Source organism: Phaeoacremonium minimum, assembly GCF_000392275.1.
Source record: "Phaeoacremonium minimum UCRPA7 unplaced genomic scaffold PA7_03_scaffold_455, whole genome shotgun sequence".
In the NCBI taxonomy this organism is placed as follows: Eukaryota; Fungi; Ascomycota; class Sordariomycetes; order Togniniales; family Togniniaceae; genus Phaeoacremonium; species Phaeoacremonium minimum.
The window spans coordinates 192282-207567 of record NW_006921357.1 but is presented as its reverse complement, the minus strand read 5'-3'; the positions used below and the strand labels follow the sequence as shown (position 1 = coordinate 207567).

General features: G+C 49.5%; 3 protein-coding genes across 3 annotated transcripts; 2 read left to right on the top strand and 1 right to left on the bottom strand.

Moving 5' to 3' along the window:
• Window positions 1–4594: 4594 nt before the first annotated feature.
• On the top strand, window positions 4595–5692 carry UCRPA7_6230 (putative stress response protein rds1p-like protein; the record flags this gene model as incomplete). Its single annotated transcript, XM_007918769.1, has 1 exon — window positions 4595–5692. The coding sequence occupies one exon, from the start codon at window positions 4595–4597 to the stop codon at window positions 5690–5692; it is 1098 nt and encodes a 365-aa protein (XP_007916960.1).
• A 245-nt stretch (window positions 5693–5937) lies between these two features.
• Window positions 5938–7912, bottom strand: UCRPA7_6229 (putative duf1446 domain protein; the record flags this gene model as incomplete). The annotated part of the gene is made up of 3 exons (XM_007918768.1): window positions 5938–6987; window positions 7038–7359; window positions 7416–7912. The coding sequence occupies 3 exons, from the start codon at window positions 7910–7912 to the stop codon at window positions 5938–5940; spliced, it is 1869 nt and encodes a 622-aa protein (XP_007916959.1).
• A 5678-nt stretch (window positions 7913–13590) lies between these two features.
• On the top strand, window positions 13591–14572 carry UCRPA7_6228 (putative aldo-keto reductase protein; the record flags this gene model as incomplete). Its single annotated transcript, XM_007918767.1, has 3 exons — window positions 13591–13783; window positions 13867–13936; window positions 13984–14572. The coding sequence occupies 3 exons, from the start codon at window positions 13591–13593 to the stop codon at window positions 14570–14572; spliced, it is 852 nt and encodes a 283-aa protein (XP_007916958.1).
• Window positions 14573–15286: the final 714 nt, after the last annotated feature.

Here is a 15286-nt window from a genome sequence, read left to right as displayed (position 1 = left end):
ATCGCGAGATTTCAGAGACTTAGTTGTACAAGGAGAGGGCTATCCTTCCAGCAGCACAATCTGCAACGAAATTCCACGTGTCTATTAACTCTGGACCACTTCTATGTGCTTCTAGATAATCCGCGAACTACATGGATATACGGATCAGGGTGCAGATTGACATACATTATAGCCGGCCTTGACAAAGGAGATATTTAAAGATAACTTGAAAATGTGAGGAGGCTTTCAATAAGCACTGCAATGTTACAACAATGATAACTGAAATTCATGCTCATAATTGAAAAGAAGTGAAGTGACATCTCCCAATATCGCTCAAACCCCGGTTTCCCACGTCAAACACGAAACGAACGTACTCTTCGTATAGATGCTGGACTCCCTGGAAATATCTTCCTTTGAATGACGAGTCGTCGGCTTTTACATCTTGCTGCATGTACCCTACCAGCACGCGCAGTAGGCTATCATCTCAATCGTAAAATCAACCTAATTAGGCTAAGCTCCACCGTTGAAGCTGGCACCCCAGCCAGCCTCTATGCCTTGGGCGGGCATCCTGGACGATCTAAACCTCCCAGCTTTGCGGACAACATAACCTTGTCGCACACCGCTCTCCAGTTTGCACTAATCTTCAATCTGTTTCACTTTTCTCGGATTATGGCGCCATTGTATCTAATAAGTTTTGGACTCAAAAGGTCTTCGGAGGTGTCTGAGATGATCTATTTATACATGAGGTACCATTAGCCCTACAGGGCACATGCCACCTCGGAAACCGCCTCACTACCTAACTAGGTTTCTAGGTAAATTAACGAGCACCATGTCAATTAAGCGCATTATAAGAAAAGCGTAGAGCGACCTTTGGTCGAGATAATAGATAAGACTCTGTCAGATTTCTAAGATGCCAGTTCTTGTCGAACCTCTGGATCCTTTATTGCATGTATCTGTTTATGAGTCTTTTGTCACCATCGAGTCAAGATCACAATTCTGGGCTTCACTTGCCCTGCACTGTTGAAAGGCGCAAAAAGTTGCCACGACCTACAAGAGGGTCAAATGCAAAGCCTATTAGGCAATAGTCCTATGCCTTCATATCCATATTTACTCGGCGAGGAAAGGCACCCCCAATTATATTTTTCTTGCTCAGAGGCAGATTCACCGATGGGCTGTAGATCTTGTCACAGTCGGTTAGAAGCATTCAGTTCGCCGCTTCCCAACAGTCGGCCCTACATTCAGTCAAAACACAACAATCAACCTAATTATGATGATGTCATGGTAGTCTTTCTTCGGTCATTCTTTCGGCACTGTCTATGACAACAAGAATCTAGCCTCAACAATTTTACCGCGCGTTACCAATTCTGAGCGCTAGCTAAGCCGCCAGCGAAGAAATTGTGGTAACGGACAAGGTCTCCGCGATGAGCCGTGAGGAAAAGTCGGTGCAAAGCTTACATATGGTACAGTACAGTATTCCAAGTCCTAATCAGCATCCCATGCCGCAAAAGATAGCTTAGGATCGGTCGGTTGCGGATGCAAGCAGCCGCAGTCTAGGTTTGTCAACACCAAAGACTCATATCGGGCCGATGTATCGTAGAACCGAGGACTACGATGCTAGATGTTAGACTTATTTCCGAACCAGGTTAAGCGATCCCCAGATGTGGCGCAACTGTTCGATGTCAACAAGCGCGAATGACCAAATCGTGGGGTATCAAACCCCGCAAGCATCATGTGATGGGGCCTGATCGATTATCTCAACCATTATACCTAGGAGCTTGTGTAAACAACGCCGACACTAAGTCGGTTGCACGATTTATATCCGAGTGTGAGTGAGTATATAGGTGCTCAAATCTGCCAATTGAATGGACATTGGATGATCTGGCTCGTAGGAAGATAGGTGAGATTGACGAAAAACTCGCCGCGCGAATCATCGTAGTTATGAAGTCCGCAATCGTCATAGGAACCCTGCTCGCTGCCCTCGGGGAGGGGTTGTGCGGGCCGGCCAAGGGTCCGAACTTGACCGTCCGAACGAAAACCGGCACCTATACAGGCGCCGTAAATCCCGATTACAGTGCAGTCCGAGAATTTCGCAACATCCCTTATGCTCAACCCCCCGTTGGCAAGCTTCGATTCCTCCCGCCCCAGCCTCTACCACCTTCCACAAAGCATCATTACTCTACACGATATCCTCCTTCTTGTCCCCAGTTTGTGGCAAGTGGCGTCAGTTTCTGGAATCTGTATACACCTTACTTGTTGGTTGATAATGGTAGTCAGAATCACACTACCGGACTGAGTCTCCAAACCGGATCTGAAGATTGTCTTAGCCTAGCAATTTGGACGCCAAGTAGAGTGGCAAAGAATGCAAAGCTACCTGTTGCCTTTTTCATGACAGGAGGGGGCTTCTCAACCGGCGGCATTGAAATACCAGGTCAGATCCCAGCCTCATGGGTCAACCGCACCCAGGGCCACATTGTTGTAACTATCAACTATCGAGTCAATATCTTCGGCTTTCCAAATGCTGCTGCCTTAGATGTACCGAATGTTGCTCTTCTAGATCAGAGACTGGCTCTTGAATGGGTTGCCGAAAACATTGCATCATTTGGGGGCGATCCAGATTCGATAACACTCTGGGGCCAGTCCGCAGGTTCTCAAAGTGTTGACTATCACAACTATGCTTTCTGGGACAACCCTATCGTAAAGGGCTCATTTTCGCAGTCGGGAACTGCCCTGAAGTCGCTTCCGTCAAAAGACTACACGCACACAAACTTTACCTTTGTTGCTAAGAGCTTAGGCTGCGACTTTCCGAGCGAGCCCGACGCAGAGCTCGAGTGCATGCAGCAGGTTCCAATGGCTGAGATTGAGAACTTTGTAGGGCAGTATAAGAGCAAACCAAGTATCAATTTCGGCCCGATTGCCGACGAGGTCTACATATTCTCTAATTACTCTGCGAGAGCTGCAGCCGGAAAAATATCACCAAATCCAGCCATCTTTTCGGATTGTGCGAACAATGGCGCCAGTCTGACAGCCTGGCCTACATCGAATGTGACTGAAGGACCATACCAAGCAGCGGTCGACGCTGGCAACCTATCCGGATGGGTGTGTCCGACTGCTAACACCAGTCTCTTACGCGCTGCTGCGAACCTAACCACCTATCGCTACCAATATGCTGGTGCCTGGCCTAATCAGAATCCATACAGCTGGCTTGGCGCGTATCATGCTGCGGACTTGGTTATGAACTTTGGAACTTATGGCTATAGTGTGACAAACTCGACCGAGGGGCCATCGGCACTCGAAGTCGAGACTAGCGAAGCAATGCAAGACTATCTAATGGCTTTCATGAAAGATCCAGTAGATGGACCTCCGGCGATGGGCTGGCTGCCGTATACATATGGTGGCAATGTTATTCGATTTGGTGCTGGTGGTGTTGCTGTGCAAAATGCAAGTGGTTATGACATTGATGGACCTTGCTATGGAAATGGTACATATAATTCGTTCCCATAGATTAATAATAACAATTCTATCCGCTCGTCGGAAGCTTCACACCCTCAATAGGACTACTACATTCATGTCTGTTGTGACTTTAAGTGACACTGAAACCGAGCTTGCCTAATTAACGAAGGTTGCCTGCATATCACTGGGAGGATACCTAGTGATCGAAATTGTGCCCATCTCAGAGACGAGGACCTGTTGTCAGCGCACCGGCCTTATGTCTCTCGCTTAAAACAAATAGTCAGAATCGTGTAAGCTGGTTCGGCGTGACATTGTCTCACTGGTGATTCGCGAATTTGATGCGTAGAGCCATTACTCTCATTACCTCTCACCGAAATCCCTTGCTTCTCGTGCATGAGTGAATGGCTACGGCCTGGAAAATGACCGAGAATCGAAGCACTCTGGGAAGAAGTCTGGTCTAACAATGATCAAGCCGGAGTTTGCAAAGATAGCACTCGGATTATTTGATGCCGGATCTGGCGGCCGAGGCTAGCGTCATCTTGGCTGGTTGATTGCCCACAGGTGAACAAGGAAGCAGTGCATTAGCCCCTGGCAACTGGGAGCTGAGACCGCTGGAAAGAGTAACAGAGCGCGCTAAGACCCGCCATCATCGAGCCGCTATCGTGGTTGAGCCCCAACCCTCTGGCGCTGTGGGGGGACCTGCAGCCACTAACGGCTTAACGTGTAATTGGAACCTGCGGCCCTTGCCTGGTCGTATCCACCGATCTACGATGATCGACTCCCGTGCAGTCCTGGGAAACGCTTGAACTTTTTGATCAGCATCCCTATCCGTGGGCCAGTCCTCGCCGTTGCCATTAGACACATGTAGTGCGTCGTGATATCCATTGTTGCTTTTGTTCCAGTGGATCTTGCTGCACAGCTACTGCACAGTAAGTGGGATCTAACTAAGAACATGGTATTGAGATAGACAGACCGTGCAGTGAAGCTGTGTTGCGGGTCTGAAGGACTCAATAGTTTGCACTTGGTGATGTCAGAGCGCTCTCTCTGACCCAGACATGATCATAGAAATACGAATCGCAATGCGTTTATATACTATGTGCTAGGCACCCGGTTCTGGTTGGGAGACGTGTGGAGGTCTTGCATCAACAACCTATTATTCCTAAAGATGGCGATCTGGGCAAGCTTCGTATCTATTGCGCTCGCGCTCTTTGCTGCCGAGATCAACGCTGCGCCTGTATCTGAGGCACAGAAGTTGGCAGACCCCAGTTATGGCCCAATTCCTGGTCAATCTTCTCTCTACAGCACCTACTACGAGGTGCCACCAGTATTTCCGGGAAATATTACCGATCCGATACTGCCTACTAAGAAAGGGCCTCCGGGTGTGGATGATGTGACTTGGCAAAATCTCCTTTCAGCAGAATGGATTATCTACTCTTTCTACCAGCAAGGTGTGGAGGCATTCAACGCCTCCTCATTTGTTGCAGCCGGCTATCCAAACAACACCTATCAGCGTATTATGGAGATTCGCAACAACGAGAATGGCCATCTCCGCATTTTTCAAAATCAAATCTCCTCGACCTCGGTCAAGCCAGGCGCCTGCAAATACCAATTTCCATTCTATGACCCAACTTCCTTCCTGGCTCTCACTACTGTCTTGGAGGTGTCGAGCATGTCGTTCCTCACTGGCCTAGTGCAGCAGGCCAAGATTGACATGGCCAAGGGTTCGATGTTGGCGATTGCGGAGACAGAAACTCGCCATGAGGTCTGGACTCTGCTTGAGATCTGGAAGACCAATCCATTCGCGGGGCCATCAGATACCGTCTTCCCCTATGCAAACGAGATCTTGGACACAACCAACTCCTTCATCGTTCCGGGAAGTTGCCCACCAGAGAATCTCGAGTATCCCTCGCCACGACAGCATCTACCAGCACTCAGTGCTGCGGAAGGCACAAAGTCGCTCGAGCCTGGCGCAACGATCTCGCTGAACTTCACCGATGCGACGAACCAACCGAGCTTCTGCGCCGACAAGCAATATTATGCTGTCTTCTTCCACGCTGTCTCAAATATCAGTGTGCCGATTGACACATCCTGCTGGCCTGAGAAAGCCATAAACGTCACTATTCCGGCAGAGTTCGAGAAGGACAAGGGTGTTGTCATCGCTGTTGTCGCAGATACTCCTGGAGCTCCTACAAAGGAAACTGTAGTTGCAGGTCCAGGAATAATATTAGAGCAGCCTGCCGCGTTGGCAGTTGCACTACTCTAATGTCTCGTTGTTCATAAGTATATATTGAAGTAAAAACATGCCATATAATAGTCGCGTCATAATGTTTCTTACACGCATATAATGCTTATTATGTAGAATGGGACGGGTGATTAAGCATCTATAATAGGAGTCAGGAGAGTTGTATAGACATAATACGAGCGCGCTGTTGAATGATACGTCATCTTGAATTTGATATGTTCATTATATATACATATGACTACCTAGACATACCTTTTCACACATGTTTAGATCCTCCCTCTTCGGAGGAACTTGTTGGGGATGTCGACATGCTTCGCACGGAGGTACTCGCAGATATTTTTACCTAGTGTATCGTACTCGCTTGTGGAATTGAAGCCCCGATCGAGATGGTCTCGGAAGAGGAAGTGGACGGCTCGAATGCCGGGAATCTCAAATCGCTCAACCTTCTTGCCCTTGTTGCTGCCTTCGAGAAGCTGGTTGATCTTCTCAATGGTCAAGATGCTCCTCAGCCAATCCCATTCGTCGTCGTGACGGACGTATAGACCGCAGTTGGCGTCACTAGCCTTGTCACCAGAGCGGCCGCCAACAACCCAGCCGAGAGGGCCCCTGGTGGTTGGCCCAAATGTGGAAAGGTCGACAGGGTTCTCGGTCTCGTAACTCTTCTGATCCCGGGGATAGTCGGTCCGTACGTTCTTCTGGACAGGAATATCCAGAGCCTTGTCTTGCCAGGGAAGGACCACAGAGTGCTTGACCTCAGCTTGAGGTAGCAGTGTCACGTAATACTCGTAGAACGGCTTGCCCTCACTCTGCCTCTGATCGTTGCCCAGACTGGCTCCCGGGCAACTTTGTAGGAAGTTTTCCATGCACCATCGGTTGAATCCTGGTACGTCGAGTGTGAACTTGTCCACGAGCTCTTTCCTCTTGGTCTGTACGAAGATTCTAAAATCGACAGTTGAGACCTCTTGGTTCCTCGGGTTTTCTGGCGAATAGCCGTTGAGCGAAAATTTCAGACAGGTGAGATCCTTGATAGCATCGCCGATTGAGTAACGAATTTGCCTCTCGGTCCATTCCGCCTTGTCCTCGAGGTCGAGACCGCAGAGATAGTAATGGAATTCTGCTTGGTAACCGCCGAATGCCGTGATGCCGACCTTTGTTGTGGAGGGAGCAGGCTGACCCTTGACTCCCGTTACGAGCACGCGGTCCTTACCCTGCTGTGTCATGACAACACCCTCTAGGTTGGCAGTGACATCAGAGCCATAGTACAGCGGTCCTTGGATCTCGTAAAGAAGCTGAGATGAAACAGTTCCGACGGAGATCTACCTGAATGTAAGTCGCAGCCTCTCTGATTGATAATTATGCTACATACCTGACCGCCTGTCCCTTCCTCCTTTGTAATAATGCAAGAGCCATCGGCATTCACCTCTGCAATAGGAAAGCCGATGTTCTCGCAGCCATCCATCAATGACTTGAACCCAGAGTAGTAGCCACCGCAGACGTAGGCAGAGCACTCGATCAGATGGCCGCATACAAGCGAGCCAGCGATCTGGTCAAGGTCGGTTTCCCGATCCCATCCGTGCCACCACATCGAAGCACCAATGGTAGGGGCAGCATCGGCAACTCTTCCTGCAATGACAATGTCACAACCTTGGCGAAGGGCTTCCGCAATTCCAGCTCCACCGAGATAGCATCTAAGGTTCAATCAGTATTTAAAGCCAACATCATGGGCTTTCTGACCGAAACTTACTGTGCGCAGATGATGTCGTGGCCCCACTCCTTCAACGGTTTGCCTGTCATCAAGCTAACAAACTCCTCTCCGTTGGCATAGAGCCTCTTGACGGTTTCTGTGACTTCGTCTCCGCTAACCCAGCCGACCTTCAGGTCGAGTCCCTGCTTCTTCACCTCGTCCTGGACAATCCTGGCAAGCATTTCCGTGTCACTCGCACCGGCATTGACAGCCAGCTTGATGTTCTTTGCCTGCATGTGCGGTAGCGCCGGGGCCAGATTCTCCATAAAGGTAGGGTCGAAGAGTCCGGCGACATTCTCCTGGAGCTTGCCCTCAGCCCGAAGACGGTCGTTCTCAGTTTTCTGTGCGCCGTGGAGAGTCATGGTGCACTCGGACAGCCAGTCACCGATGATGCAGTCGATCTCGCAGTTCTTGGCCAGATCGCCAATGGCTCGCTGGCGATCTGAGAAACCGCCGGACGAGCCGGCGATGCGGATAGGACGCTTGACGGAAGGCATTGCGGCGATGCTAGAGATACTTCTTCGACAACGATATCTCAAAGTAGATTTGTCCAAGAAGCTGGCCAAGAGGCTCCCGCTCTCCCACCTAGAGGGTGAGGCTCTCCTTATATGTATCCATCGCAGGAGGAAGTCATTAAGCGTCTGAATATCTTCTAGTGCGCCCGAAACCCCGATGTGCCGTTGCTTGAGGCCTGCGGTATCCGGAGACAGTTTAATAGTGGGGCTTTGAGCATCCTGTGAGCATCTCAAAACCGTACTAAAACCGTCCTGTGAGCTGTACCCCGCGTAGGGCTGAGGGGCGGCAGCTTTCCAGCAGCGGGAAACGATTTCCAGGGGCTGTTTAGCCAATGGTGCACCGCGAGATCCTTAGTAATCTTCGCTCCTGAATTCTGAAGAGAAGTATCTTTGTAGCAGTGGCACCGCTCACAGGAACTGCTTGCGGGGTATGGATAGGAGTATTAGACCCGATTAGTATGGCCGCTACCGGACAATCGGCTGCTCGGAGACGGACCTCGAAGAGCGGCGGGGCTCACGCAACTTGGCACGTTCCGTCTTCCTCTTCGCTGCCGGCTTTGGTTGGATTGCGTACATCTATAGGACGGCAATGCGTCCGGGACTCCGAGGAGCCGACTCCATGACCAGCCCGAAGAGGCGAAAGAACGACGACGAGCAGGAGCCTCCCGATACGGAAGAACCGGCCTCCCTGGCCAGTGTAGAAAGCTACCCTCGGAAACGGATATCTGTCGCTGTGAGTCCCGCTGAGAGGCTTGACTGTGGCACAAAGTGCGGCTCTGCTTCGGCCATCTAACGGTTGCCAGTGTGAACTATGTCGATACCGGAAAACAGTATGCTACTCCTGCTGGTCGGTGCCTCCACGCACTCATAATATGTTTAGAAATGTGACGCCGCTCGACCATCGTGCGGATTTTGCTCAGACTTGCGTGTTCAATGCAAATATCGAGACCCGCCACGGGCATCTCAAAGAACTTCACGCAAGCGGGCCGGGAAACATGATGCAATTGTCGAAACCGAGCCTGATAATGGCAGCTCAGACCTCGCAGATCGATTGTTCCAGTTAGAACAGCGAGTGCTGACACTGGAAGGCCAGGGGCTACCGAAAGCTTCTGAAAGTCCAGCTGGGCAGCCAGCCTCATCGTCATCACTGGCGGCGACAGACGTCAGCCACACAATATTGCACGGCGATCATGGACGCCCGCTTTCAAGTAGTGTCGAGCGACATGAGTGGAATCCGCGGACACTGGACTGGCGAGGGCCTCCCGGCCTAGCTGGCTTTCGAAAAGGCGTAGAAGAAGCCTTCACAGCGCTCCCTAGTTTGATATCGTTCATTTCGCCGCCGTATATACATACCAACAGCTGGGACGACTCCGCAGAATTCTATCGGGAGCAAATCGACTGCGGACAAGATCTTCACCAGGACACGAATCGACTACTTGAGTTGATCCCGGATACTAGCCAGCGCACCATCCGTCGATTACAGCAAAGCTTTGTAGAGAACTTTCTTGGGTGGACGCCGATATTTGAGCCTGCTACTATGGTCGCAGCAGTAACGAGGGCATGTCAGCAAGCCTTTCCAGCTGACGAAACCTCCACATGCCTTACCATGTTCATCTTCGCTCTTGGAGCGGTCACTCTTGACACCGCTTGGCACACTCCCTCTATTCCGGCTGGACTTGACTATTACGCCCATGCTAGCAGATTTCTTGAACGATTCTCCATGCTAAGTGGTGATATTACCGTATTTCATTGCCGCATCCTTCAAGCTACATACCTAAAACTTGCTATGCGACCACTACAAGCGTGGAATGCAGTCGCTCAGGCCATGCAAGATTGTATGCATGTGCTTCGCGCAGCTCCGTCATCCTCTCTTAATGAGACCATCGGGGAGGAGTGGATCCGGTCATTTTGGGCATGCTCTGTCATTGTTGAGTGAGGATATCTATCTTCCCATCTTTAACCTTCAATGCTGAAACCAATTGTGAAAAGTGAACTCGAACCGGCAATGAAGATGCATCCAATCGGCCACAGAGTCTTCCATGATGTTATTCGTCTACCGCGATTTGACAATGAAGATCTTGGATTCTATTATTTTCTAGCACAAATTAGCTTGAGAAAGCTTTTGACGGATACTCTGGATGTTGTTGGATATAAAGGCGAGTTCACCCTCCCGTGTCTGATACTAAGTTGTTACTGACAGCTGGAACAGCGGGAAAGGTCATCTACGCTCCTATCATTACGACCGAACTGAGACAGCAAGCACATGAGTGGTATAGTCACTTGCCGGCTGCTATTAGCTTCCCTATTGATGACACACCGTTATTCGACCCTCGCAAGTCGTTTCTTCGATTGCAGTACCTGATTATGTTCATCGTTCTTGATTGGGCGTCTGTGCTGAGAGTGCTTGAATTTCACGACAGACACCAAGACCCTGCATATCCTCAGGGCGAGTTGCCAGATAGCACGAGATATGAGGCAGCAGAGTGCATCAAGTATTGCTGCCTCTATCTTGGTGTTGCCGAAGAGCAACTTGCTGGCCGGAAGCTCGGCACACATGTATCAGTCTGGAGGTAAGCTGCGCACCACTGCTTTGATCAAGATGGCGTATTGTTAACATGCTCTCAGCTGCTTCGTATTAGTGTGCACTCTGATCATCACATATAGATCTCCAGCATTATCGTTTATACCGGAGACCCAAGATGAGAAAGGCATCACCGACGCCATGAACATCATTCAGCCTTGGGACAGCATCTCGTTTGTCCGACGTGGGATAGCTAGAATGGAGAGCATGATGGAAACTGCGGGTATCCTCAGTTTTGCACAAAAGGGGGCGGACTCGGGGTCAGCTTAAGCTAAACGTCTAATTCCTTGTTCAAAATAGATACTAAGCTAAATTTAAATGCACCATACCCGTGATAGGGCGACATTTGTGAATCTCCTTTCCCACATCTACTTTTGTACGATCACTAAACATGGACAGCGGGTGAAAAGCCTGAGCTGTCAGCAACTAGCTGCCTGGCATTCATGAAATTTAGGGGGCGGGAACAGTCGGATCCACTGATGGTGGTAATTAGCAGCCTACATAGGTAGATGTCCTAAACGAACGTTATATCGTCACTGCACATACGCTTTGGCGACGCTGCTTCTATCTCTCGTGTGCAAGCATAGAAGTTGTAAATCACAAATTGAGAGGGCGAGATTACAGAGTGTCTGCTTCAATTGGCTCTGTGTTCTAAATGTCGCATGGAATTCCGAAGTAATATTTGGCTAGTCGCCGCCACTTGATCCCAAAGTGATAAACGCGTGAAATTGCGTGATTGACCAACCCCTCACGCAATCGCGCCTAGAAATCCAGCCCATCAAAAGTCGACCGAAAAAGCTGACCACAGTAGGGAGGGCCTCACTTTTCACGCCCAGAAGTCGAGCAATTGAAAATTCGATCCTCCCGTACGATCTGGATAATCGCCGTCGTTGACTGGAGACGCAAGGATGCCTAGGTTATACGAGGTTGATGCGGATGCGGACACACTTATCGTTCTGTCAACGCCAAGCACCGCATTTGCGCCATGGAGTGAAGTTGCGACAACGGCGTCGCGCAATGGCTTGACGGCCACTCCCAGAAAAACCTTCACACCTGATACGAGAGATTTATCGTCAGAATTCCGTCTCAAAGTGTCTTCTAAACACTTAAGCTTAGCATCATCACACTTCAAAAACCAATTCAAATGGAAGTGGACAGATCCCGATGCTGCACAGCCCGATGGAAGAGTTCACATACAGCTCGATGGCTTCGACCCAACGGCAGTCACCATCGTGATGAACATTATCCACGGACGGTCGCGTAGGGTGCCTAAAATCATTGATATCGAAACTCTTGCCAAAGTGGCTGTCTTTGTGGAGAAATTCCAATTTCACGAGGCAGTAGACATATATATCGATAACTGGCTTGGGCAACTGGAGAAGTCACTCCCCACGGAATACAACAGGGACCTCGTTCTCTGGATATTTGTTGCTTATGTATTCCATCGATCAGACGTGTTTGAGACAGCCACGCGCATAGCGATCTCACAGAGCGATGGTCCGATCAAGACTTTGGGTCTACCTATACGCGGGAAGATTATTAGTAAGTCAATGCTTTAGCAAAGCTTCGAACATCAGCGTCTGACATATGCACTAGAATCAATAGAGGACCAAAGACAGGACTTGGTTGGTCAAGCATTATCAGTGGTCAATAATGCGCTCGAGGATCTCCGTGATGGCAAAGCTGCATGCCCCTCAGGCTGTGATTCGTTCTTGCTGGGCGAGTTGATCAAAACGCTCCATAGAAGGAATCTCGCCTGGCCTCAGCCGTCACGGCCATTTGTCGGTGTCGGTCTTGCAAGCATCAACCAGGCCATCCACGAAGTGCAGTCCAAGTCATGGGTGTCTCAACCGCGGCCATGGTCACCAACACCCAACCCGAGGGAACAGTCGAGAAAAAGAAAGAATCCGAATGCTCTGCCAACGCCGGATCCAACACCTGTTACATCGCCGGAGCCTGGAACCTTACACAACCACTTTGAAATGCATGGATGTACAGCCAACGATTTCGTCAATCTTTCGCCTGAACTTGGAGCTTTGGAGACTGGATTAAAAGGGCTAGAATTGGAAAGTAGTCTTGGTTATTATTTGTATTGATGTTGGAGGTTGAAAAGCACCCTAAGATGTTGTAGCAGGAGTGGTTGTGAGGACGAAGATGCATGCGGCTCTTTCACTTGTGTACATGACATCAGAAATGTTCTATCAATACCTATTCCATCGCAAATGCCCCGACGATGCGCCGTTTCCAACCTACATTTCTGTCTATTTCTAGTCAAGTGCACAGGTAAAGGAACGTCACAAGAGCAGCGGAACGTCGGCGCCAGTGTGGCCCGTTGCCGTCGGTGTTAACTAGCCCACAATAGCCTCGCCGGCATCCATTTTTGGGGCGTCTCTATTTGAGAGGCGACCCACTCGCTGGAAAGTTGGCCAATCATATCACAGAATTGCCGAACCGGCCAGTGAAGAGTGATGGGTTTCTCGATATGAGACAAAGGGATGACCCGTCAAGCGGGAATGATGGATCACGACTCGAATTACATTTACGCTTTGCTAATCAGGCATTCAACCCATGCAATTTCCCCGGAGATAGGATTATCTCCTGCACCCCAACGCTCGTGAGATACATTGTTCAAAGCATACAAAAGCTGTATTAAACATGTCATCGATACAGGTACCATATTAACGGCTTGTTTGTTATATCCTTCGTTTTCTCCGTGGCCGCCAGTGTAGGCGCACAAGTACTTAAATACCTATACGTTCTGAAAAGATATTTGTCGAAAACTCATCTTGCATTGAATGTTGCAAAGGCTGCTTAACCCATCCACACGTTTGATATCCAAGAACAAAATGCTTTCCAAATCCGTACCCGTTCGCAAGCTTGGAAAGAATGGCCCTATAGTCCCGGCACTTGGATATGGGCTAATGGGAATGTCCTATTCTTACGGAACACCCCCTAGCGATGAAGAGCGATTCAAGGTCCTCGATCGTGCAGTAGAGCTTGGTGCAACTTTCTGGGACAGCGCAGAGTGAGGATTTAAATCCATATTGGTCACACAGGAGAAGACTAATTATTGTGAAGTATGTACGGAGATAGCCATACACTACTGAATAAATGGTTCAAGCGCACCGGCAAGCGAAACGAGATCTTCCTTGCAACCAAGTCAGCATATGTCATTAAAGACGGCACCTTCACGCTTAATAGCTCTGGAGATTACCTCAAAGATGCATGCTACAAAGACCTTGCAGATTTGGGACTTGAATATGTGGATCTGTGTAAGTATTTGGACAAATGGAATGCTTGGCGTTATTCCGACCAGCGGTACTAAGAAGAAGTTAGAAGCTGACCCCATTTACAGTCTACTGCCATGGCTCCAACCCTGCCACACCTATCGAGGATACAATGAGAGGTCTAAAAGCTCTGAAGGAGTATGCAACCTAGGTAAACATCGTGTCTATCGCTAACGATATATCAGACAGGGCAAGACAAAATACATAGGTCTATGTGAAATCACTTCCAACACACTTCGACGAGCTGTCAAGATTGCCCCAGTGGATGTTGTCCAAGTCGAATACTCTCCATTTGTTCGCCATATCGAGGGCCCAGAGGGTACTGATTTGCTTGCGACTTGTCGTGAACTTGGCATCAGCATTGTTTGCTTCTCACCTTTGGGCCGTGGTCTTCTCACTGGCACAGTAACAAAGGAAACACTCACCCAAGAAGGGGATTATCGATCCGTCTCACAACCTCGATTCCAGGGCGAGAACTTCGATGCGAACGTCAGATTGGTAGCCCAATTTAAGGCTATTGCGGAGAGGAAAGGGTGTACGAGCTCGCAGCTGGCTCTAGCATGGCTTCTAAAGCAAGGGAACGATATCATCCCCATTCCGGGAACTAAGAAGATCAAATATTTAGAAGAAAACTGGGGAGCACTCGACGTCAAACTAAGTGACGATGATGAAAAGGAGATCCGGAAGTTCCTTGAAGAGGCGAAGGTTGCTGGGGGCCGCGTCCCGGAACAGTACGAGCATTTGTTGCTTGTGGACACGAGGGAGGAATCTTAAGTAGACTTCGATCAAACCTCAAAAGCTCTATATCGTACCCTACTACTCTCTGTCCGTACAAGATATTGCAGGCCTTGATCGATCGAATAGGCAGGCGCACCACGAAAGTGAGTTAAGTCGTGTGGCTCTTCTGTTATGCGCCAGTGATCTCGATACCAATGGCGAGGTGTAGCAAAAAGAGCGTGACCATAAGTTTACATGTGGATACGGCATGCTTGCCTTTGGAATCACGGACAGTGCTCAGGGCTTACAGAGAATAGCAGACTATACAAAAGTCCCGAGAACCGGAATAAGCTACGATGTTTGGGCTTGCCATGAAGACGATTGGTACACAGGATGGCGTCTTGTCATCATTGCCAACCTGCCCTTACCCAGACGGACATGGATCCCTAGAGTGCTTTCTAGTGTTCGAGGATGTGGCAGATATTCTCCGCCAATCCGAGCAGCCGTGGCTAGTATTCGGGCATGACCTGCATGGAATTTCAGGGCCAATGTCACGACCACCAGGTTGGGTGCGCTAGACTGTGGGGGATATAGCATGTAGCTTGACTGCCTCGGGGTAATTCGGTGCGCAGAACTGCACTACACGTACTTTTGCATGGACTTGACAGCGTCTACCTGAAGGATTTATGAGGGGTTTGGGGTCGTTTGGGGTGCGCTTGTCCTGGATTGTTAGTGTGTCTGGCGATCCCCAATTAAACCGCTGAATGAATT